General features: G+C 38.7%; 1 protein-coding gene and 1 pseudogene across 1 annotated transcript in view; one reads left to right on the forward strand and one right to left on the reverse strand.

Moving 5' to 3' along the window:
• The first annotated feature begins 641 nt into the window (after nt 1-641).
• LOC125366174 (protoheme IX farnesyltransferase, mitochondrial) overlaps nt 642-25357 on the forward strand; it is a 121643-nt gene continuing 96927 nt past the window's right edge. Inside the window, exons 1-3 of the mRNA XM_048366665.1 lie at nt 642-773; nt 5082-5215; nt 7305-7626. Coding sequence (XP_048222622.1) covers nt 728-773; nt 5082-5215; nt 7305-7626 — 502 coding nt within the window. The 5' untranslated portion in view covers nt 642-727. The remainder of the gene's footprint in view (nt 774-5081; nt 5216-7304; nt 7627-25357) is intronic.
• Nucleotides 12316-12946, reverse strand: LOC125366175 (annotated as a pseudogene).

The following is a 25357-nucleotide window of genomic DNA, read 5'->3' on the forward strand; positions in this document are numbered from 1 at the left end:
CTGTGCAGCGTCCACTTCAGCAAACCCGAGGGGAACGACAATCTTGACCCTCTGGTCTTTTCTCCGGTGGCAGGTGCTACTCATTTTGGAGCCCTGGCTTAATTCTCCCACAGCGAGTCAGCGCTGGACGAGAGAGGTCCGGAGGACTTACATGGCTTCCCCCAGACACGGCGACCGGGCCGGGAGGCCTCGCCACGCGCACGCGGCCCGCCGGGAGACGCTCCCCTGCTGGGGCCTCCGGGGTGCCGAATTCAAGTTCCTGCAGGCTCCCACGTGACCGCGCACCGCGCACAGCCGTCCCCGGAGCTCGTCGGGAAGGAGGGCGGAGGCCTCGCCGTGGGAAACAGCCCCGGGCGGCGTCCGGTCCGCCAAGCCATTGCCCGGGAGGAGTCGGCGGCCAAGCCCCTCCCGGGGCCGGGGTCACCGCCACACCATTCCAGCCAACTTCTGTGCCCCGGAGAGTGGCTTTCCTATTAGGAGGATGCGGTCACACCGCGCTTCCCGCGTTTTCGCGGAGGCGCCGCAGGCCGCGACCCCTCGGCCCCGCGGGTTCAATGAACAGCGCCACCGGCCACAGCAAGCTTCCCTTCCCCCGGCGGCCGCCGGAAGTGCAGCGCCGAAGTCCCGCCTCCCGCCGGGCGGGGTGGGCACGCAAGATGGCGGCGCCCTGTAGCGGGTGAGGAGAGTGGACTCGGGCCGCCCTGGGAAGCGGCCAGCCTGGTGCGCGATGGCAGCGTCTCCTCGCACTCTGTCCTCACGTCTCTTCCTGACAGGTACTGTGCTCACCTTGGACAAGACTTCGGGAAAATTCTCCCCTTTTTGCCATGTGTGAGGCCCTAGTTCCGGCTGGCTGCAACCTTGGGAGCCCTTGATGAGGTCGCCTGGTCACCCGTGCCGGGAAGTGACCTTTGGGGTCGGCAGGACCCAAGAGACAGCAGTCACCCCATTCTCCAGAAGCGTTTGGTAGCCGGTGCTTCTCCCAGACTTCGGGCTTTGGAACCTGGAGGAGAAGGCGGAGCTGATGGGAGCTGAGGAGAGGGCCGAGAAGATGGGGGCTGAGGAGTGGGCAGAGTGAAGCCTTAGCATTCCACAAGCCTCTTGACGCGTGAGAACCTCAGTGCCGACCATAGGCGTGGCGAGGGAAAGTCCTATTCACAGCCTTCTCCTATACAAAGGGTATGGTAACTGAACACTGAGCTCCCTTCTGACTTTTGGCTTTGTACCAGCAACGTGATCCCTCATATAAAATCCTCCTAGGAGCGCCCATGACAAATGTATGTTGAAGCTTGAATGCTGCTCCCTGGCCCTTAGCGAGGTCTTATTTCAAATGTCACCTTTCTAGCCAAAATGGACCCCCCATCCCTCTTTACATTGTCCTATTTGTTTTCATTAATCTTGGTTAGCACAAACATTATTATGTGCTTGTTCCAACTAGAATGTAAACTTTGTGAAGGTCGGGAAAGTCTTTCTGGTTCACCTCTGTACCCATAGTGTCTAATACCCTGTGTACATGATTGGCTACCAATAATGAGTTATGAATAAATAAAATCTGCTAGTTAATTGTTTTGCTTCCAGGATTTGGGGATGCTAACTAATGGCTAGATATGGGATATGTTAGTGTGATACCAAATAGAGACCAGACAGTAAAAAGCAAGAACTGCCTTTTTACCACATCCAGAACATTTTCATGTCTCACCTAAGCATATAAACTTTTTGCAGGTGTATGGCACCATGAAACCTCCTCCTCTCCTTCCATATCTCCCTTCTCTTTCCCTCCCTCCTTTTATTTATTTTTATTAGTATATGTTACATATCAGGGGATTTCATTGTGACATTCCTATGCATGTTTACTATACTTCCCAGCCAATCTTCCTTCCTAAAACAGTTTCAGCAGGCTTCATCGTTCTAGTTTGTTAGATACAAACAATCTACTTTAATCATATCTTTCCCCCTAATGTTATTTTATAGGACCTATTCTGGTTTTGTGATCTTAGGGCAAGAATCAATGGACTTCTATGGGATTAAGTTCATTTACCTATAAAAGGAAGTAATTGAAGTAGATGATCTCAAAGGTCCCTCTTGTTTCATAAAATAGGGCAGAGTGTAGATGAAACAGTGTTGGGCAGGGTTTGGTAATGGTTGAAGCTGGGGAATAAGTAATAGGTGGGGGGGTGGACATTATACTTTTGTTTTTACACATAACTGCAATTTTCCATAATGAAAAGGTTTTCTAAAGGACTATTGAGGGTTTTCTTTTTCAAATCATTTCTTTGTTACCTTTTACCATTCCTAACTATGACTATTCTTTGTTCTGACCCTAGATGCTTATTGTCAGAGAGCTCATCCCTTCCTAGTGCTTGATTTATCTCCTCTGTATGGAGGAGTCTCCCATGTGTATCCCTCAGACCTGCTGTTTTTCTGCCTTTCTACTCTTGTGTTTCCAACTCGATAGGACAGTCCCATTTAACTGCTCTGAATTCTCTAGTACTAACAGATTGAGTGCCTGTGACTCATATATTGCTGGATCATTCTTTGCCATGATTGAATAGAAAGAACTATCGGATAGCTTACTCTCTGGAGCTTAATCACCAAAAAGTCTAGTAAATGGTCTATATGACTTACTATGATTCACTTAGAAGATCCACTAAGAGTATTTGATGGAAAGAGGGCAGAGGAGATCAACACTAAGTATCTAGTTGTTATGTCTGATTTTGCTTATATGAGCTCATAGTATTTTTATTTCCACTAAATAAATTCCAAACTTTTCAACCAATTCATCTTCTTACCTGATTGGAAAATCCCTACATACTTGCTCCAGTGATGATAGTGAGTAGTGCTTACTGCAGTGATTCCAGATTTTTAATGTGTCTTGCAAATCCTGCACATCCTAAAACTTACCTTGGAGCCTGGTGCCCATGGCTCATGCCTGTAATCCTAGCTACTTAGCAGTCTGAGATATGAGGATCTTGGTTCGAAGCCAACTTGGGCAAGAAAGTTTGTGAGATTTTTATCTCCAGTTAACCAGCAGAAAACTGGAAATATGATTGTGGCTAAGTGGTAGAGCCTTGAGCACAGAAGCTCAGGGACAATGCCCAGGTTCTGAGTTCAAGCCCCAAGCCTGGCAGGATAAGAAAGGTAGGAAGTAAGGAAGGATGTTCCATTTGTTTGGAACACCTTTCACTTTTAAGAAGTAATTCATGGAAATGTGGTGTCTTAACTAAAGGACATGTTTTCATCTGTCGTAAGTGTAGTTTCCAAGCTTTTTGTTTGGTTTTAATTATCATTATAAAATCTCATTTTTGACCTAGTCAATCTGAAAGATATTGCAGGGTGTTTCCAAGACAAAAATGTCTTCATGTGTTTGGGAAATAAACATACCACATTACAATTTACGACTATGATTTCAGTGAAGAAGTAACTTATTTACAGTCTAAGATACTTTCCATAGATTTCAAGGGTCAATAGTAGTTTTTCAGACTGTGGTTATCTAGTAATACACCACCATTTCATTTTATTACATGGGAAGCATTCTGCTGGCTGTTGTAGCAGAAATGAGTAAAGGACATGGCCAAGAATGGCATCAGGAAATTTAATGATAGTAGAAGCTGGAAATAATTTGCATAGGAGAAAGGGTAAAGTAGTTGAAAGACACTTTGAATTTGTGACAGGTAGAAAGTAGATTGCAACTAAGGCAACAACCTAAAGAAAAGTAAATTGTTCAGTGTGATTATGTTCAGTGAAAGGCCATGAAACATTACTTTGGAGAGTTGTTTGTGTGGGTTTGGGCAGGTAATACATATTCTGATTTCAGGAAGAAAAGTGTTGTCTCTGTGGAATGTAGATTGAAAAAAATTACTGAAGGCAAGCTGACTGGCTTGACTCCTGCTACTTACTGTTAACCATGGTCCATGTTACCACGAAGGACCATAGGGACTTTATCAGTGAGAATGGAGAGAAGTATGTAGATTTTACCTGTATTTCAGAATAACTGGACTTGATAATTGTTAGTGATAAAGAGTTTCGGGTGATCCCCAAGTCTACAATAAGGGGTGGAGATAAGAGGAAGAATTCAGAATTCTTACAGACTGTTACCTATTCATATGAGATACCAAGAGCACTTGATATAGGCCTAATTTCTCTAGAGAAACGAGTTGACAATGATCAAATCCCTATTTTCTCAAGGATAATATTTAGTGATTTGCTCAGGCATAATATTTATTGTTCAGAAGAGTGGGAAGACAAGTACCTAGAAGCAAGAGCCAAAGAGAGGTGAGGTTCTGCCCCAAACTGGGAAACAACATCAGAGAACCAGAGGGGAAACTTTGTACACGTTGTTAAATACATGAATAAGGTGAGGCCTGAGGTAGAAGCATTGAATTTATTGATGGAAGGTTTACTGAAGTGAGTAAAGGCATTGTTTGAAACAACAAAAGTAGCTTATTCCTCACTGGATTGACAAGGCCCTGCTTCACTGAGAATTCTTTCCTTCTTCTCCTTAATTGATTTATTCTACATTAGTAAAGTATTACATGAAGTATACCTATGCATTTTAGTTTACTGGCATTTGTTGAGAAAAGTTGTACTTTTCATTTTTTACTTTTTAAAAAGTGACAACTGGTTGTTTTACTTTTTCTTCATATAAAGATGTGGTTCATTTCAGCTCTTAATATATCAAAGACAAATGCTGCTCAAGTGGCAATTTTCTTGAGTCCTCGTGAAGAATTATGCTGCCTTACACAATAAGAGTGATAGGTTGTTCACAGATCTGGATCGTGTAATTTCAGAGCTCTCCCCATCACATAGAGCAGCTCCATTATTAGTTGCTTTGGAGTAGGTATAAATAATCATTTGGTGAGCTGAGAAAAATCATATTTAAAATATAGTAGCCATTAATATGATGATCATGCATTTGCTGAGAATTAAAAAACAAAAACAAAAAACTGTGAATGAGATGCTTAGAAGATAAAAGCTTATATCTCCAAGCCTGCAAAGTGGCTGTTGTTCTGACATGGTAAAATTTTGAGGAGATTTCAATTTGGGAGCTGCATTCATCATTTTCTCACATCTTTCCTCTGTTCCAGGTTGGGCAGGAGGATGCATGTGGTATCTGGAGAGAAGAGCTGTACAGGCACCCCCGAGCAAGTTCATGCGGCTGTTCAGGAACGCCAGCAAGGAATGGATTACATTTCAACACTTTCGCTTCCTGAAGCGCCTGGTATTGTTGACAAGACCATCTTTATTCTCTTGTTTTCTGCCCCTGCTTTTCTCTGTATGAGGGAATTTCAGATATTCCTATTGGAAGAAAAGTTTTAAGATGGACTGCTTGAAAAGGACTTTTATTTAGTGCCCTCTTAAGTTTATCCAACACTTTAATCTCTTGTTTCCATTATTCCTAACTGAAACCAGAGTATTTCTGGCATTTGAGGTTAAAAATAGGATCTTGAACTTATTGATTAAGTTTGAAGAAAGATTGAAAACTTCTGGCACATTTTGACTAGGCTAAAAGTAGAAAAAGCTGAACTTTTATGACACATCTTTTTAAATTCTTTGAAGTTCTAGAAATACGTCTGAATTACAGAAATAATTGCTTTAACTGTCTGACCTTATTTTCTTAAATCCACGGTGCATTTTGAAGCTCTTTAACACATGCACTTCTGAGTAGACTCAAATAAATTTTTGTAATTTGCTAGGCATTTTATTTATCTCCTCTTTAAATTAGCATATATTATTTATACAAAGGAGATTCATTGTGATTCTTTAATGCATACATATAATGTACTTTGATCAACTTCACTACTTCTATTTCTCTTTCTTCTCCCAATATCTCACCCTTCTTTAGTCCTGTGTCTGTCCTCTATGATATTATAAGCAACACCGTAACTTACTTCTGGTTACAAGTGAGGACATTTGCCATTCATAAGTATTGAAAAAGGTCACAGAATGGTAAAATAGCTGAAAACTCATCATTTTTAGTGTTAACATGAAAGAACACCAGACTCATAATCCAGTGTGCTTTTTGACATTTCTCACTCACTTCTTTTTTAGTTTAAAATCTTTTTAAAGTTGAGTATGAGGGCTGGAAATATGGCCTAGTAGTAGAGTGCTTCCTTCGTGTGCATGAAGCCCTGAGTTTGATTCCTCAGCACCACATATATAGAAAAAAGCCAGAAGTAGCGCTATGGCTCAAGTGGTAGAGTGCTAGCATTGAACAAAAAGAAGCCAGGGACAGTGCTCAGGCCCTGAGTTCAAGGCCCAGGACTGGCAAAAAAAAAAAAAAAATCAGTATGATACTCAAATAATAAAAAGTAATGAGTAAAATTTGTATAATGTATTTTTTTATGTAAACAGGATTCTGAATTCATTTGTCAGTTCATATCTAAGACTTCTATATGTTACTGGAATTTTTATGATGTAATGAAAATTGATGTAATGAAAAAGGCATTTATATAGTTATTAGCACTGGTAACTTCCCCTCCCACAGGCATCTATAACTGATGTATCTATTTCTTGTTGAATCAGAGGATTGGTTTTGTTTTTTGTTTTGTTTTTTTCTTTTAAAAATGTGAGGGTTTTTTTTTCCTTATTTATTGTCATAGTGATGTACAGAGAGGTTACAGTTTCATACATTAGGCCTTGGGTACATTTCTTGTACTGTTTGGTACCTCCTCCCTCTCCCCCTCCCCCCTTGGTTTTCTTATCTGTAAATTAAAAGTGATAATATTAAAGATCATTTTCTTTAACAACTTACAATTAAATAAGATATATGCTACTTACATTACAAAATGTCTCACAGTGTTAGTATTAACTATGAATTTTTTCTAGTATATGGTAGAGACGGTCCAACTCAAAACCCATGTTCTTTCCTTATGCCCCAGTGCTGTAACGTGATGTAGTCCTGGGTTGTGTCCTACCACTAAGTCCTCTCAACACTCAGTCACTCATGTGACTCTTGATTGGAGAAACCTTTTCTCAACTCCCAGAATTAGCACACATACAAAACAAATTATTTTCTTTTTAAAGAACAGTGAACTATTACCTTCCTAAGGCTTTTTTAAACTAACTAGATTTTAAAGCTAAATTAAAATCGATTGCTAAGGCATTACATTCATGTTCCTTGTCTATTAATATAATGATTTCTATATCATAAACACTTTATAAGTACATGCTAAATTAGCCAGTAACACTGTAGGAAAATCTTTTCTGGTACTTTTTAAGTGTCATAAACGTGAGATTGATGGCAGATGTTACGGAACAATTGAAGAACTTTTGTGCCTTAGTCACGTTGATTTTGTTTGTTCACTTAGTATGTCACACAACTGAACTCAAGCCTCAACCAACGAATAAAACCAAAGCCAGAAGCAGTGGTTTCTCCTTTCCTTGAAAATGCATCTTCAGGTGAAGCCAGTGCAGAAATGGAGGCAATGAGAGATCATTCACCTCCTGGGCTGACTTTGCCCCTCAAGCCAAGGGGAGAGGAATTGGTAGAAGTAGAATGTGCTTCAGTAGTGGAAAGCCCCATAGATGTGGGTAAAACCACAAGAGAAGAAAAGCAGTGGAAAGAGATGAAGATACGTATGGATGATTTGCCTGGAATTTTGGCTCGGCTCTCCAAAATCAAACTCACAGGTACTGTTTTTCCTGATATTTTATTTTTAGTTACACCAAAAACAAATTTTATTTACTGGCCTCTGGAGAATAATTTGAAACTGTAGACTTTCAGTATTTTTGTTCTCTTCACTTTAATTACGATTCCAATTTTCTGAATTCTATTTACACAGAATTGTAAGTAGTATCACACTGTAAGTGTTGCACTAAAATTATTGCAAATGAAATTAATCTCATTTCATTTGCAATTATGTTTATCCTGTATATTTCCTTGTTTTTAGGGGTTTTTTGCTTGTTTGTACTGTTATTTGTTTGCCTTTTGTTTTGTTTTGTGCTGGTCCTGGGGCTTGAACTCAGGTCTTGGATGCTGTCCCTGCGCTTTTTTACTCAAGGCATTTCACTCAACCTCTTGAACTACAGCTCTACTTGTGGGTTCTGGTAGTTAATTGATTAGAGTCTCATGGACTTTTCTCCCCCAGCTAGTTTCAAACTGTGTCCCTCTTGCCCATTCCTGTCAGCAGTATCAGTATTCTTTACTTCTCTCTGGTGAGAAACTTCTTTGCTCTCATTCTCCCCTTTATTGGTAATCAAACATCAGATTTAACCTTGAGAATCTTCATAATACTGTAAGATTAGCTTTCTACCCCCACTTCAGTAACTCTTGTCCTGGTTTTGATCCAAAATAAAGGGGGCCATTGGTTTTTACAACATCTACTTACTGTTCCTCCTGCCTTCACATATACTCCCCATCATACACACATACACACACACACACACACACACACACACACACACACACACACATCACATCACAGTTCATATTGCTCAGAGCTGATAGATTCACTTCCACGAAATATTGTTTCTGGTTGCTTTTACTGTCCTGCACAAGAGTACTGTTTCTGCATATTGTTTCTTGCTTCAGTTCTGGCTGGTTCTAAAGGAACACTGGAATCGGAATTGATCAAATTCTTCTCCAGAATCATGACTTCTTCTTTTTCCCTGGTCAGCCACCTCAGTGGAAGCCAATCCTTCCTACCACCATACTTGTTTCCCTAGTTCAATGGGAGACTTAACTGTCCGTCTCATAGCCAGGCAGGTCCTCTTAGGGTTTCTCAACTATACCTGTTTTTTGCTTCAGTCTTGAGTTCAGGTCCTGGCTGTGACACTCACTGGCCACTGAGACTTTAGGCAATTCCTTAATCTTACTGAAGTAATTTCCACCTCTGTAAAACAAGAAAACTAATAAATAATTTAAGAATTAAATTATATAACGTGTCAAAAGCACGCCACAGCATGTCTGACTAGGGTGACACTGTAAGTTTCCAAATACTTAATTGTCTAACACACACACACACACACACACACACACACACACACACACCCTTTTAGATTGTTTCTTCCTGTGTGGATTGTAGATGTGAATGAGTATTTACCAGGCAGGGAAGATGAGGTTGAAGAGGGGAGTGGTAAGCAGGGGAAGAAACCTTTGCAAAGGCAGAGAAGCCTGATTGGTCCTGACATGTGCAGAGAGCTGTGACTGAGAGCAGCACAGTTTGACTTGAGCACATAGGAGAGATCCTTGAAGAGTTGGCAGGCATTATGAAGACCATGCTGAAGAGTTGGGCTGTTGTAATACAATAGGGGAAAGTCCTGGAATATCCCTAGAGTTATATGTTCACTGTGTTTTGTCAAATGCCTTAATTATTGTTAAATTTGTATGGGTTTATTATAAAAATGATTCAAATACTATAGAAGCATATATCTTAAACTGGAAAAAATATGTTGATGGATATTGATTGAATAAAACAACTTTTTTTGGCAGTACTAAGATTTGAACTCTGGACCTTGCCCTTGTTAAGGCAAGCCTTCTATCACTTTAACTATGCCCCCAGCTTCTCCCCCTCCCCTTATTTTTACATTGTTTCTGCCCAGGGCTGACTGTGGACCATAAGCCTTTTATCTATGCCTTCCTCTCAGCTGGGATCACAGGTGTGTGCCACCATGCTGGCTTACTTTTTGAGATGGACTAGCCTTGAGCCCTTCCAATCTCCATCCCCTCAGTAATTGGGATTGTAGGTACATAGTACTATGCCAGGCTAAATAATAGGTTTCATCATTACTTTTCATGCATTTCACTCTTGTTATCGCCACCCTCCTTTCTCACTGGTTCAACTGTTCTTCCCAAGTAGTTCTTATACTTCCATGACTTTTGTTTTGAAAATCTAGATTTCACGTATGAGAGAAAACATCACATTTCTCCTTTTGAAACCAGGGTTATTTACTTTACTTATTTTCTTAACATAGTGATCTCTTGTTCTGTCCATTTTCCAGCAAAGGACATAATTTCATTCTTCATTAGGCCCAACTAGTACTCTGTTGTTCATATAGCCTATATTTTCATTATTCATTCACTGATAGGTGCCTAGGCTGACTCCACAGCTTGGCTATTGTGAATATAGCCATGATAAACTGACTTACACTGACTTAGACTACTTCAAATATATATCCAATAGTGGTATAGTCAGATCATAGGGTAGCGGCATATGTGATGTGATGTGTGTGTGTGTGTGTGTGTGTGTGTGTGTGTGTGTGTGTGTGTATATGAACTCCCATACCATTTTCATAAAAATACCCTTTCTGTAAAACTCCTGCTTAAAATGTAGGCTTCTTTCTAGTACACATATGCAGATACAGATATCATTTTCTTTAATAGAAATAGGATCCTGATAGTATATCTATGTGTATATGTGTGCACATGTGCATACATCTACATATATATGTTCCTACAACTTGTCATTTTCCTGTTACCCTGTAGTTTCCACTGACAATACTAACTTACTGGATACAGGTAAATAGTTACCTGTATTGAAAGCAGTCACATGATTAGTCTTTGAATGCTTAGCTTACATGAATTTGTAGAATGAAGGCTTAGAATTGCACATGTTTTAATTTTTGATAAGTCAACCAGTTTGTTCCTAAAAGAATAATCCAGCATAATTTACACCCTGTCCAATAGCACCCACGAAAGCCATTTACAAGACGGGTATTTACTGTGTTTCTGCCTTTGCATTCCACTAGTTTTGCCAATTTGATCACTGAAAATGATTTTGTGTCAGGGCTTATTGTTTACCTTTTGGTAGGATTTAGCATCTTTAAAAAAAAACACTACTTTTTTTTTTTTTTTTTTTTGCTCTTTTTTTTTTTTTTTTCTCAAATTTTTATTGTCAAACTGATGTACAGAGAGGTTACAGTATCATACGTTGGGCATTGGATACATTTCTTGTACTGTTTGTTACCTTGTCCCTCATGCCCCCCTCCCTCCCCCCTTCCCCCCCCCCCCAGTGTTCAGTTCACTTACACCAGACAGTTTTGCAAGTATTGCTTTTGTCGTTATTTCTCTTTTTTTACCCTGTGTCTCTCAAATTTGGTATTCCCTTTCAATTTCCTACTTCCAATACCAGTAAACACGGTTTCCAATATACTCAGATAAGATTACAGAGATAGTGTAGGTACAACCATAGGAAGGTGATACAAGAGCATCATCAATAATAGAAACTACACATACACCTAGGACGTTGAAAGTAGTTACAACTGTGATATATCAATTGTTTCCATAACATGGAGTTCATTTCACTTAGCATCATCTTATGTGTTCCTAAGGGTATAGCTATTGGGCCTTGTGAACCTCTGCTATGGCTTGCCTAAACCTGTACTAATTATTCCCAATAAGGGAGGCCATAGAGTCCATGTTTCTTTGGGTCTGGCTCACTTCACTTAGTATAACTTTTTCCAAGTCCTTCCATTTCCTTACAAATGGAACAATGTCATTCTTTCTGATAGAGGCATAAAATTCCATTGAAAACACTACTTTTTATTTGAACTTTTCTTATGTTATTTACCTTGTATCCTTGGTTATTACTTAATGATTTTTATTGTATTTTTTTTAACAGTTCCACATTTCATTTACATTTTTAAGACTACCTTTAATCTCAGAATTACATATCCATACACTTATTTCCTTTTTGTTGACTTAAACATAAATGCATGGTTTTATTTCTTTTTTTTTTTTTTTTTTTGGCCAGTCCTGGGCCTTGGACTCAGGGCTTGAGCTTGGCTTCTTCCCGCTCAAGGCTAACACTCTGCCACCTGAGCCACAGCGCCCCTTCTGGCCATTTTCCATATATGTGGTGCTGGGGAATCGAATCGAGAGCTTCATGTGTAGGAGGCAAGCACTCTTGCCACTAGGCCATATTCCCAGCCCAAATGCATGGTTTATTAAACAAAGACTATAAACAAATATTTGTCATGTCTGTTACATGTAACACACAGGAACAGCTTTTAACAGAAATTCATCGACCCCCCCAACATCTTTTTATTATAAATATAGGTATCAAAACAATCCTGAACATATTTGATACTACTAGTAGTCAGCACCCACACCATTTTAAAAAGTAACACAATTTGTGACAATATTCACTGTACCTGCTACTTTAACCAATTTCAACTATAGCTTTTTCACTAAGTAAGATGTATAAAGCATGCCACTTTGGTTTTTCCTTCTGGAGATTTTGTTTCAGAAGTACACTCATTTTCCACTGCCATCTGACTCTTCTCGCCATACTTTCACCTTGAAAACCTGAGTTCTAATTCGAGTACTCCAGGTTCATGTTTAAGTGATAGTGCCTTAACAAGAGAAAGAAAAATTCTGCTGCATTTTCCTCCTGTTACCTGAAAATATAATGGGTGTACATATATTAAATATATTCTTACAAGTGTCCGGGTCATGTTTACCAGCTGGAATTCTCTTACTTAATGTGTAGGTATTTTGCATTGTGATATTTAATCAAGACATTAATATGAGTAGAAGGTTGTTGATGTAAGACAAATTTGAGATTCACTACAATTAATTGTTGTATGTTTGTCCTTCGGGTGGCTGTGGAAGCTTCATATTCTCCTTGGTCATCATTAGACATCTCAGCTCTTGAAGTACAACTTTGATGCTATAGGACTTTTGCCACTTAGCTAACACTGGTAGGCTCCGTGCATCCACCATTCCACTGGAATTGTTTATTCCATTCATATTAATTTTAGTTACAAATCTAACTGATGGAGGAGCTTCTGGATATTTAGGTCCACATTCTACTTTCATGCTATATATCCTGTTTTCATAATTTGTCCTTGGTGGCCCAATAATCATGCATGTCTACCTTGTAAGTGTCTTATCTTCATCATCTTCAAGGCCCCAGCTAACCGTGCCATCACCTACTCCTTTTTGTCCTTCTTCAAGTTCTTCCAATAAGCGAAAATTATGAGGAACTTTAACTCCTGTGGAGACCGCCATCTTCTCCTCACTTAATGATTTTTAATAATTAATTAACCATGTAATATGTTTAAAACATCCTGACACATCCTTTCCTGACACATGGAAAGTGAAAAAAGGTTTTGAGTAATTATAGAAAATACAGAAAATTCTCATTGCACCCATCTTCCTTACAGATATTTCGTTTCCATGTTTTCTTTTTCCTTTGTAGCATTTTATTGTTTTACTAAAATCAAGCTTTCATCTGTTCAAATTTATTCTTTTCCATGCAAAGCAAAGTTCACTACTTAATGGTGATAAATGCCCTGCTAAAGCTTGTAGGCATGGGCAACAACCCCTGCTTTCCATTGGACTGATGCAAATAACAAATTGGAGATAATTATTGCCTGAATACTTGGCAGCTTCCACCTGGAGACGTGGGCTCTTGTTCTCTACTACCACTCTGAGTTATGACAGCTGGGTAACATTCTCTTAGGCCTAATTATGGTGGGATGGGGTAAGTATAAGGCCAGACACATCAGATACTGCTAGGAGGTGATCCGAACTCTAGGGGCATCTAACTTCCATTGCTTGTAAGGGAAGGGGCCCAGCTAAGGGTTACTATAAAATAATTCTTTACAAAGGAAGATGGGGAGTGATGGCATAGTTTTGTATCATGATTTTATAGTAGTGATAGCAATTCTTTTGTGGTATAGTTTAATAATACTCTATTATCTTAAGTTCATAACATTATATTATCTTAATTTTATATAGCATTTTATATTACTGTATCATATAAGTTATATTAACCATGTTGTGTTATATGTTGGTACAGTCATAGTACAGTCACTTGCAGTTTTGAGAATGTATTGAACTCTGTACCAGCAATAGTGAATTTTCTTATTTGTATGTTGAAATACCACAATGAGGATATGGAGACTTGGAAGATAAGAAAACATTATTAATACTGAAAGTTTGGGAACAAAAACATGAGTAGAACTACTGGAGGTGTGTTGAAATTGAAAAGAACATACCAGATGGACTACAGAAATGTGATCCAAAAATAAGAAATGTAGAATTATAAAATTTCTATAGATATCTCATCTATACTGCAATGGTATATGTTACTGTTAAATATTTAAATTAAAAAATAAGATCAACATTTTTTAAAAGCCCCCATTCAAATTTTCTCATGGTATTTTTAAATTTGCGTGTAGTCTCTAAGGTTTTTTAGATCATCTGGAATGTTTCAGTATATGCAGAGCTATTGCTTAAGAAAACTGCTATGATACTGTTAAGCAAGGCACACCTGGGTTTCATAAATAAAGTTTTATTGGAAGCTAACACTCTACTTGTTCAATGCTATATCATGTTATAGTGACAGAATTGAGTGATTATGATAAGTTTATGGCCTGGGAAGCCTGAACTATCTTGCTCAGTACAGGAGTAATCACTTGAGGCTTCATGAGACTGGTGAAAGAAAGAGGGAGAGGGGGAGAGAGAGAGCCTTATGCAAATGCAGTGATCACATGAACTTGCAAAGAGTTCAAATACTTTCAGGTGAAGAAGTTCTTTTTCCCTATATTTATTATCCTAAATCTCCTATTCGGCTCCCTAGGAGAGCACTGTGGGTCCAGAATCCCTGCACTCAGATCCTGGCTCTTGCTAGCTGTGACTTTGAGCAAGTTCTATATTTTCCCAGGTCCTCAGTTAAACCATCTATAAACTAGACATAATAATAATGACACTTACTACATGGGCTTGTTTTGAATGCCAAATGACTTACTATTGGCAATTTACATGCCTAATACATGTGAAGAGCTATACACAAAGTTTCTTGAAAAAATAAATATGGTATTTGGTTCTACCATAGGCATGTGTGTGTTGTGCGCACACACGGAGCGTGTGTGTATACACTAGAAATACTTGAACCACAGCTCCTCCCTGACTTTTTGCTGAATAACTGGAGATAAGAGTCTCATGGACTTTCCTGCCCTGGCAGGCTTTGAACCTCAATCCCTAGATTTCAGCCTCCTGTGTAGTTGTGATTACCTGCTTGAACCACTGGCACTCAGTCACCCACAGGCATTTGAGTTTGGCATTCCTACTCTAGAAGAATCTCCAGGATGCTCTAGTATGGATAACTGGGCAAAGTGTTAGGATTGGGACAAATGGAATGTGAGTTATCACTGGCATATCCACTGGGCAGGTGGCTGTAAAGGACAGGAGTGCAGTGCTGGGCCAGAGGAAGCAGGCATCTTCAGAATGAAGTTGTTACTGGAACCATGGCAGAGCAGAGATGATTAGCAAGAGTCAGTGTGTGCAGATAGCAAAGCAGAGGGTCAAGGACGAGTCTTCGGGGTATACTTTTCAGTATTGGATAGGGTCTGTAATGGAACCTGCAAAGAAATAAATGGCCAGAAGAAGGAAAACCTGTAAACGGTTCTCTTGCAGAAACCAAAAGAGTAGAGCCAATTATAAAGCAATTAATTGATCTACACTGTCAAATGCAGGAATCCTGGCTAGAAAGAGCTAGTGGAATTTATTTGGCAGTTAGGAAGTAAGAGTTGCCTAGTTGCTAAATCAGGAAATAATGATCAGTGTATTCTCTTCTTAAGAGTCTTACATGAGCTGTTTTAAATAATTCATTTCATTTTTAGAAGTTTATTCTCATGTATAAACATTAGGAACAGAATGATTTAAGGTCCATCTTTCTTTCCTTTATCCAGGCTATTGTTGTATTGCTTTTCCTTTTATGTGGCTTATATTATTGTATATCTGAATTGGCATTCCAAATGCAAGGTCTGATATTTAAAACAGTGTCTAAAATCTTAAACATTCATTAAATTAAGTCATTTAATGTGACATACCACGTTGTACAGTCATCTCAGATGTCCGCCTGGGAAGGAACACTCGTGGCTGCCTGATGAAATGGCAATCTGTGGCAAGTGTCCCCAGGGATTCCCATCCTCTCCCCGCCTGGAACTGGACTCCGAGGTCCTGCTTAGTTGACAGGCACAACAGATTCTGATGCGGTGGTCCTGGATACACTTTGAACAGCTGAAGGAGGCAGAATGCAGGCCTCAGACCTGGTGGTCTGGCTGGATGTGGAGAGAGCTGCAAGCCAGAGTAGTGGTAGGACCACAGTGACCAGAAAGGCAGCTGGAGGGAATCTGGACCACACAGGAGAGCCATCCAAAAGGAAAGGTACACCGAGGAAAAGCAGGACCTGCAGCCTCACCTAACAGCCAAGGATGGAAAAATCCCAGGGTAGTATATAACCCTTCATGTGATTTTATTTATGCATGTCCTAGGTTTCTGGATGAACTAATTGCATTAAAGGCATTTCCTTCTGCTGATTCCATTTAAAGAAGCAGCATCCTTTGAGTGACTCTTACCCTCCAATCTGATTTTTGACCTCCCTCTTTATTCAGTTTATTACTTGAATTCATACATCTTGGAGTCAGGAGGATTTTGTTGTTGTTGTTGTTGTTTTTAAAGATAGCCCTGTGGGTTTTTCAAAAAATCTGTTGATTGGTTTCTTTTGTGTTTTTAACATCTTCAGTAATTCATATATATTGGTGATAATGGCCAGGTAGACCTATCAGGGAGTAAATTATCACTTTTACAGGACTAGTCTTTCCTTGCTGTCCTTTAGTTTATAGCTGTGATGTGCCTGGGGTAATTAACTGTGGAATAAGTAGGGGGACATGTAGTGATTATTACTTTTATTTCTCCTGTAGTATAGCACTGTAGCCATAGTCTTGGGGGTCTGGCCAGGATACGGCCCACATTTCTGATGTGAATGTCATTTAAAGATTGTTTTTCTATGAAAGGAAATAAGACTGAGCTTATAAAGGATTAATGTGTCTCCCTTGAGTTCCTCTTGCCAATGGAGTTATTTACAATATGTTTTTGGAGTTTGTTGCATGGACCACACTAGGGTAAGGAAATTTTATTTGGATTAGGATCATAAGAGACTTTAGTGACTCAACTGAGTTCATATTTAATATAAGTCAGTAAAAAGCAGGGCTTTTTTTCTGAGTAACATCTGTGCTGAAAAGTTACGGCATATTTCCCAACACCAGAGTAGTAAAATAGGTTGTTGATTGAGGCCAATAGATTATGCTGCTGATAGGGCTGTTATAAAATCATTAGTCTATCAATGTATAGATTTTTTTTTCTCCCCTTGAGTCTAGAATGCTGCTTTTTACTAGAAAGGAAGGAAGGAAGGAAGGGAGGGAGGGAGGGAGGAAGGGAGGAAGGGAGGAAGGGAGGGAGGGAAGGAAAGGAGGAATAGAGGTGTGAATTCCCATTAGATTGCTTCTATAATTTTAAAAAGTTTATTTATTGTAATCTTTGGTATTAGTTCTATGAATCTGCCTATCATGTTTATATAAGAATACTAATGGGAAAAATAATAATCAGTTGAAGTTTAATTTATATTTTAAAATAATTTAGTAATGATACATTTAATAATTATAGCTTTATGTATTTGTTGTAAAATTTGCCAGAAGATAGCTACTTTCACAAAAATAATTGGCAACATTATAGGAGAGGGAAAAAAAGCGACTATGAATTGAGAATGGGCTCAGCTGCCTGCAAAATAGAACTTTGAAAAACAGTGACATAAAATGTAAAAAGTTTGTTTTTCTCAAGCACCAATGATTCTGAAGTTGGAAGGTTAGAGCTAGTGCTTCAGGATGCCACCAAGGTACCTGGTGCTTTCTGTTTCCTATTAGCTTATGGCATTTGACCATCTCAAGCTCAAGCAAGGTGGCTTCTATATACCTGTCATCGATTGTGTTCTAGACAGAAGGAAAGGGACAGAGGGGAAAGGTAGAAACCTTATTGGGTGGAGAAGAAAGATTTTGATAGGAATTTCTTCTATGTCTCATTGGCCAGATATGTACAACATGGCTGCCTCCAGTTGTGGCAAAATGTGACATAATTCTTACAAATGTCTTAACTTTTTTTTTTTTTGGAATGGTAGTAGGGATTGGAGCCAGAGACTAGCATGTGCTCTACCACTTGAGCTATATACCCCAGCTCACTCTTGGGGAAATTTTTTGTATTTATTTTATTTGTTCAGTTTGGGGATTCAGTCTCACTAATTTTACTGTGCTGGCCTTCAACACTTTGTCCTCCCACCTCTTTCTCTCAAGTGCTGAGATGACAGGCCTGTACTACCATGCCAGTGCATTCATTAAAAAAACCCAGACATCTAGAATCTAGCATAGACAATGCTGACAATAGCCTACTTCTTTGTGTCCTCATTGTCCCTACTAGGCTATCTGGTTATGCTGTGCGCCTCCTTCTTGGGAGAGGAGGGAAAGCTGCTTACTTACCTCTTCCCTGCCCAGCTTTCCCAAAAGTACATAAAATACCACCCTTGAGTCTGGTCTTTGAGTACCACTGCTCACATGTACTTCAAACACAGTCTGTTCAAGTGGAGACTGATTAGCCACTTGACTTTCACTTTTCCAGCAGTGGGTCTGGATCTGTGCTGCTCTGTGGCAGTTTTCCCTTTGCCTCTTGATCAGATGCACATCTTGAGAGTGCATTTTCCTTGAGAAATGCTAGTGGATGGTAGAACTTAGCTAAACAAGAAAATGAGCCTGGGGACAGCCTTGACCAGTATTCAACATATCATCTTTACTGTCACTTTAAAAAAAAATTTTGGTCCCTCCCACTTGCTAGATAGGTGATCTACAACTTGATCATATATAGGCCATATGTTGTCTTTTGTAGTTTTTGCTTGCTTTTTACAGTATGTCTTTCCCCTGCCTTCACTGTTCTGAAGTTGCAGTCTGCCTCTTCATTTTTCTACTCAAGATAACTGAAGTTGAGCCCACTGCTTTTCTCTTGAATTTCATCAGATTGGTGAAAACTTTTCCTTGAAGCTCAGAGGAGTCCTTACATTCTTTGCTTTGTGTTGAGAACAGTTATGTAGTCTCTGGCTAACAATTTTTTTTTAAATGTATCTAATGCTCATTAGAACATGAAACCCTGTTAGGCTTGGCAAAGGACAATTGATTTCCAGGTTTACCTAGAGGGACAGCTACAAGGAATTCTTTAATTCCTTAGTCATCTAAAAACAAATTTCTAGAAGGTTCTTCTACTGGCAGGTTGCCTTGCAGGCTTAGAACAATGATACATGCAACAGCTATTACAAAACTATTTCCTTACTAGGAGTAAATGCAAATTCATTGAAGATGAGGATATCACTTGGTAGTATGGGAGCACCTGCCTATCCCTACATGCTTAAGGCCCGAGGTTTCATTCTTAGCTCTAAAATATGAACTAATGAATGAAAAGTAAGAGAAATAAATACACTAAAGTAATGAGACATTACTATATGCATGTAATTTAGGTCCGTTGAGTTGGTCCATTTCACTGATCTTTTATGTGTTTTGTTCTGAGCATAAACTACTATCAAAATCAGGATGATACTTACAATGAAGACACTGTCGTGAAATACTTGCTCTGTGGACAGTCAGTTGGACTGCATTATTTCATTGAGAACTGCATACTGAGCAAGTTCTTCTTGCCAAACATTTCAGAAGACATGCTTCCACTTCTGCTGGAAAGTTTCATCGGTTTGAGTTTAAGAGGCATTAATTTCATAGAAAAGGTTTTCACTGTATCGTAAGGTTGTAAGTTTCCATTGTATCTCAAAGAAAGGAATATTATAAAAAGCACTGGTTATTCAAGCATTGGTTAGAGGGAAAGTATATTGGGAAGAAAAAAGACTAAAATAGAACTACTAAACAGAAAGGGTCTTAGGTTCAAGGAGAGTAATTGAAAGAACCATCAGAGCAGCTCACACAGTGTTGCGTAATGAGCTTAATATAAACAGCATTTATGTATTTATTGGAACTTCATTGGCCTTTTTCTGAATACTGACTGTAAATGCATACCAAATGCCTCCTGGTGAATTGATAACTACTCTTAACTGTTTAGTTTTGGCACCAAAGTTACTCAGTAAATTTGAAGTTATGAGATTTAATTTGATCCTGGGACTTTCAGATCAGCCGTGATCATTAAGTATATAGAGGAAACAAAACAAAACAGAAAGCCCTCCTTACAAGTTCTGCAGCTGTGTTACTTTAAATCTTGATTTAAAAAGTGATACTTTAAGTCTCTATAATAAAGTCTTCTTCGCAGAAGTGGATATAGTTTATAGTCAGTTACTCCTGACTGATATCCTTTAATGTGGCTGTGAACCATCTCTCATCAATTGACTTTTCATCTGAATTTAATGATAAGCACAAGAATTACCACCTCCTTTGATACATGTGTTGGCATTGAAAGTTCACAGAATGCCGCCAGCCTGTGAAGCCTAAAGAACTCACTTAAATGAAAATTCAGCTATTTGAAGCTTATTTTCTTAATAGAAAATGAAGGCACAGGTGGAACTCATAACAGGCTAGTTAAAAATATACTCTTAGCTAGGCATGAGTCGCTCATACCTGTAATCCTATCTTCTCAGGAGGCTGAGATCTGAAGATCACGGTTCAAAGTCAGTCTAGGTAGAAAAAGTCCATGAAACTTTTATCTCCAGTAGACTATGCAGAGAAAGCTGGAAGTGGCTTTGTGGCTCAAATAGTAGAATGCTAGCCTTGAACACAAAGAGACTAAGGGACAGCACCCTGGCCCTGATTTCAAGCCCAGGACCCAGGGCAAGCAGGGGTATGTATATATTCTTTTTTTTTTAATTCAAATAAATCCTTTATTAAAGAAAAAAGGAATATTGTTAAGCACCAAAACTGTATGTTACATTGCATGTATAATAAGAGAAAGGTGATTGCAATACTAGGTGTACAAGTACTTAACTCTGAAGTCATGAAGTGTAAAAACATGAAATACAAAGCAATACAATAATTACAATGCAGAAAAGTTGCACTAAAGAGCAAAAAGCAACAGTCAAAACAATTATTGGAGATTTTGTAGTATTGCTAAAAATGCTTATTTAGTAGTTTTCTTTTTACTTTTAATACTTTAGAATGTTAATTGAGCATATTGAAGTATTGCAAATTTTCAAGAGCTGGCATTTACAATACACTGTTCATACTGTCCTTTTAATGTAGTGGTGGTAAAAGCAACCTTAAAAGCCAAGCACAATGTGCTAGTGTTTTGTTTCTCTACCTTTACAATATTGCACAAAGCTAGTAAATGGTAAATTAGTTTGTCATTATAATTTTCATTCACCCAGAATGGCTACAAGAAAAAAAAAGTCAGTTTCATTAGCCCTAATGGACTTTTATTTATGCAAATGATTTGTAGCCTATTCACAAATTGGAACAGAGTAATTCCTGCCCCTGAACTAAGTTATGATCACTTTGTGATCCCATTGCTTGGACATACAAGTAGAGCCACATAGAAATTCACTAACTGCCTGCTTTTACTCAGCTTTCTATATCCAGGAGCAGTAAAGAAAATATATCTTAAATCTGCAGATTTGGATTACTGTTGCAGGCTGTCTGCTACTGAGAAGATAAGGTGTCATAGATCACAAAGATAATTTGAAATCTGTAGAGAATCTCAAAGTCTCATTTAGCCAGTGGTTTTAATGTTTGTACCACATCTTCTGTCAGAACTGCTCATTATCCAAATTAATTTACTACAGTGTTGTTTTTTACTTAATTCTTTTGAGGTAAGTGCTAGTAAAATAGTGGTAGTAATATAGATGACCAGTTTTTTTTTAATATAATCCTAACTGCTACTTTTTTTTAAAGTTACTGATCTTAAGAAGAAAATGAGTTGCATCCATTATGTTTATGTTTAAAGACCAATACTTCTCAAAATGTAGTGAGATTAAAAAAAATTTTTTGATAGAATTGCTACTCTAAGAAAGCCTGTCCTATATTGAGAAAGGCAAAATCTGAGCAGTTATTGTGAGCCTAATACAAAAGGATGCTGGGTAATTTGTATTGCAGGTTCTGCAAAGGCTTGGTTATGGGTGACAAATCATGTTCCCTCTCTTGCAAAATTGACAGTATATATAGGGGCTTTGGTCCCTCTACCTCTACCCCAACAAGGCCTTCCTCTTCTTTGATTCCTTAAAATACTCCTAGATCCTTTGATGTAAGAAACATTGTAAGGGTTTTTGGCAGGGATTCAGTGTTAACCTTCTCTTGCCTGGTTTATACATGTGATTTGTTAGGTGTGTGTGTCTCCTTTTTAGTAGAATTTCTTTCTTTTGAAAATAAACTTTTGAAACACTGACTAAAGATTATACTATTCAGAGAAGCAAAGAGCCCAAAACTATCCTATATGGCTTCTTTCTTTCTTTCTTTCTTTCCTTTCTTTCTTTCTTTCTTTCTTTCTTTCTTTCTTTCTTTCTTTCTTTCTTTCTTTCTTTCTGTCTTTCTTTCTGTCTTTCTTTCTCTCTCTCTCTCTCTCTCTCTCTCTCTCTCTCTCTCTCTCTCTCTCTTTCTTTCTTTCTTTCTTTTTCTTTGCCAGTCCTGAGGCTTGGGACTCAGGGCCTGAGAACTGTCCTTGGCTTCTTTTTGTTCAAGGTTAGCACCCTACCCCTTGAGCCACAGCGCCCCTTTCGCCTTTTTCTGCTTATGTGGTGCTGAGGAATTGAACTCAGGGCTTCATGCATGCTAGGCAAGGGCTCTACTGCTAAGCCACATTCCCAGCCCTCCTGTATGACTCTTGATACAAGCTGCATTAATTACCGCTGATTTGCAGGATTCTCCCCTTATAAACATAGACATTGCTACCAACAATTGCCTGCTTTGGTGTTTATTTTAGCCATCTATTTTCATTCATTTTTTAAAAATGTAAATACATCATATAAAACAGGAATGTGGAAATAATTGGCAAATGCAATTTATGTTTTCTGACACTGATATATTCTAATACTTGCAAAATATCAGTTTTAAAAGAAAGACGGCTAGGAAATGTATATAACTTGGTGGTAGAGTATTTACCCAGTATGTGTGAAGCCCTGGGTTCTCCCAGGAGCACGAGAGAAAGACGGGGGGCGGGGGTGGGAACATAATAAAAAATAATAAAAAAAATTAAATGTAAAAGAAAGTTCTCTTTTTATTTTCTTGCCATGTTTGAAGTGCAGTATTTTTTAATTAATTAATTAGTTTATTTTCAGTCACAAGGCTTGAACTTGGGGCATGGGTGCTATCCTTGAGCTTTTGGCTCAAGGCTAGCACTCTACCACTCTGAGCCACAGCTCCATTTCCAGTTTTCTGGTGGTTAATTAGAGATAAAAGTCTCACAGACTTTTGTGCCTGGGCTGGCTTTAAACAATGATCTTTAGATCTTAGGCTCCTGAGTAGCTAGGATTACAGGCATGAACTATCAGTGCCTGGCTTTGATATTTAAATAAATGTAAAACCAATTTTGTATTGTAAAGTGGTTGGCAAATACAAGTTTTGTTTTTATTATGATCATTTAGACTATATTTCTTAAAGGACTGCTCTCTGACCACTTCCGTTAGAAAAGACAAGAAGGTACTTACAATACAGGGACATAGGGAGTTTGTTTTAGGGTATGTTGTTTCTTTAAATTGCATTGGGTGATGAATCAATTTAATCCAAGTTTACCGGCCAGAGAAATATTTCCTCCAGAATTCTATATTCTAATAATCGCCAAGAGTATCACTTAGTAATCTCTAGTTATTTACCAGCAGTGTGCTAAGGGGTTTTGTTAACAGCCACCAATCACTGACTGTGCTTCTAGAAGGTATCCCTAAGCCATGGCCAAAGTCAAAGAAAGTCAAGGATGGCTGGTTATAAGGGACTGTGAGTGTAGTAGCATTTGTGTAATTGAAGCCTTGTGCCAACAAAGAAAGTTAAGTCACAGACTTAAACTGATAAATGGGTAGAGGATACCCTAAGGAAAGGAATTTTGAATTGTGGAATAGTTAAGAGTTCTTCTATAGAAGAGGTTGCCAAAAGAGAACTTACTTTCAGTTGCCAGATTCAGAGGTAGCTTCTACTAATATATTGGGGAATGAATTTCCACGTCAGTAGAGGAATTAGATAGTTGGCCAGAAGTCTATTCCCTTTTCACATCTTATTGTTCTTAGGGTGGGGGAATGATCTTTATATCCTTTGCTGTAGCTGCTTGTATTGTATTAATGAATTATATGAGTTCATTGAATTATATTAATGAAGCCCTGTCTTCTTCAGAAATACTTGATGGAGACTGCTTTCGCTTTTGCCATTCTCCATGGGCCCTCGTCGCCCCTCAGCTGCAATGGCCCACTAGTGGGTCCCTGATGACCCTTTCCTTTACTACCGGTAGACTGACCCATCTTTCCTAAGTACCACCCTTGTTGCAGTACATATGAGTTTTCCATTGCAAAGAAACAATCTGCCACAAACTTAGTAGCTTAAGACAAAAGAGTGTTATTTTACCAGTTTTCAAGTCAGGAGTGCAGGCCTGGCATCCCAACATTCTCTGCTCAGGGTCTCCCTGAACTGAACTCAGGGCCTTGGTCAGGACTATCATTTTTGTGGAGATTTCAGGGGCCAGACAAGAATGTGTTTGAGGTTTTTTTTGTATGTATGTATGTTTTAATTATTGGGTTTTAATTTTTTGTTTTAATTAGTTTTGTTATAATTATTGGGACATAATTTTTTTAAACCCATAACATAACCTATGTAGAAACTTCTCCCTGGAAAAGACAGGCAAGTCAGACCCTATTTGGTGCACCCTGTTAATGATGGACCCTGGAATAAGAAGAACTTGGTCAGACAGATTGGTGGTCTAGAAAAGATCAAGTAGGAACGAATGGGGATGCTGTTGTTATGAGCTTGGGTGACTACAGCTACTGAGTCTTCTGTGGGGAATCGTGGCTTCTTTGGCTGATCATCCCCCAGGAGTAGCATAGTCCAAGCTCTGTGGGGTTAGAATATTACTTTTCTTGGGCTCCCACAGTCATGCTGGGCCTGCAGTCCATGCCTTGTAGTCTGTATTGGATGGGTCATGCTTCATCAGTAGCATTGATTTCATGTTTATTTGTGAAGGGACAGAGTATGAGATTACCAAATAAAATATAATTTCAAGAGTTATTAATGAAAGAATATATTACATTCACTTTTAATGAGATCTTGGTGTTGCAAAATGATTCCATGTAATGAATCCCAGGAAATCAATGAAAAGTTTAATTACAGTCGTGGCAGTGTTGTATGGGAATATTGCTTTGGTCAATTCTCTTTGTACAATTTATCAATCCTCTCTGCCTTTCTCTTTTAAATCGATTACTGAGATATAGTAAGTGAATACATTCTTTGTTAGCTTTTGACTCCTTTAGAAAGGGTCAAAATTAAGATTTTGTTCACAGTAAAGAATTGTAGTTACAATCATTTAGTACGTATTATCATTTAAAATTTGTGCATTTTCAAACTAGGAAGCATTTCCATTTTGTAAATGTTGTCATTGTTACTTCTCACTAAAAACTGTATCCTACTTCCTTTGACA

Source organism: Perognathus longimembris, chromosome 17 (genome assembly GCF_023159225.1).
Source record: "Perognathus longimembris pacificus isolate PPM17 chromosome 17, ASM2315922v1, whole genome shotgun sequence".
Taxonomy (NCBI): Eukaryota; Metazoa; Chordata; class Mammalia; order Rodentia; family Heteromyidae; genus Perognathus; species Perognathus longimembris.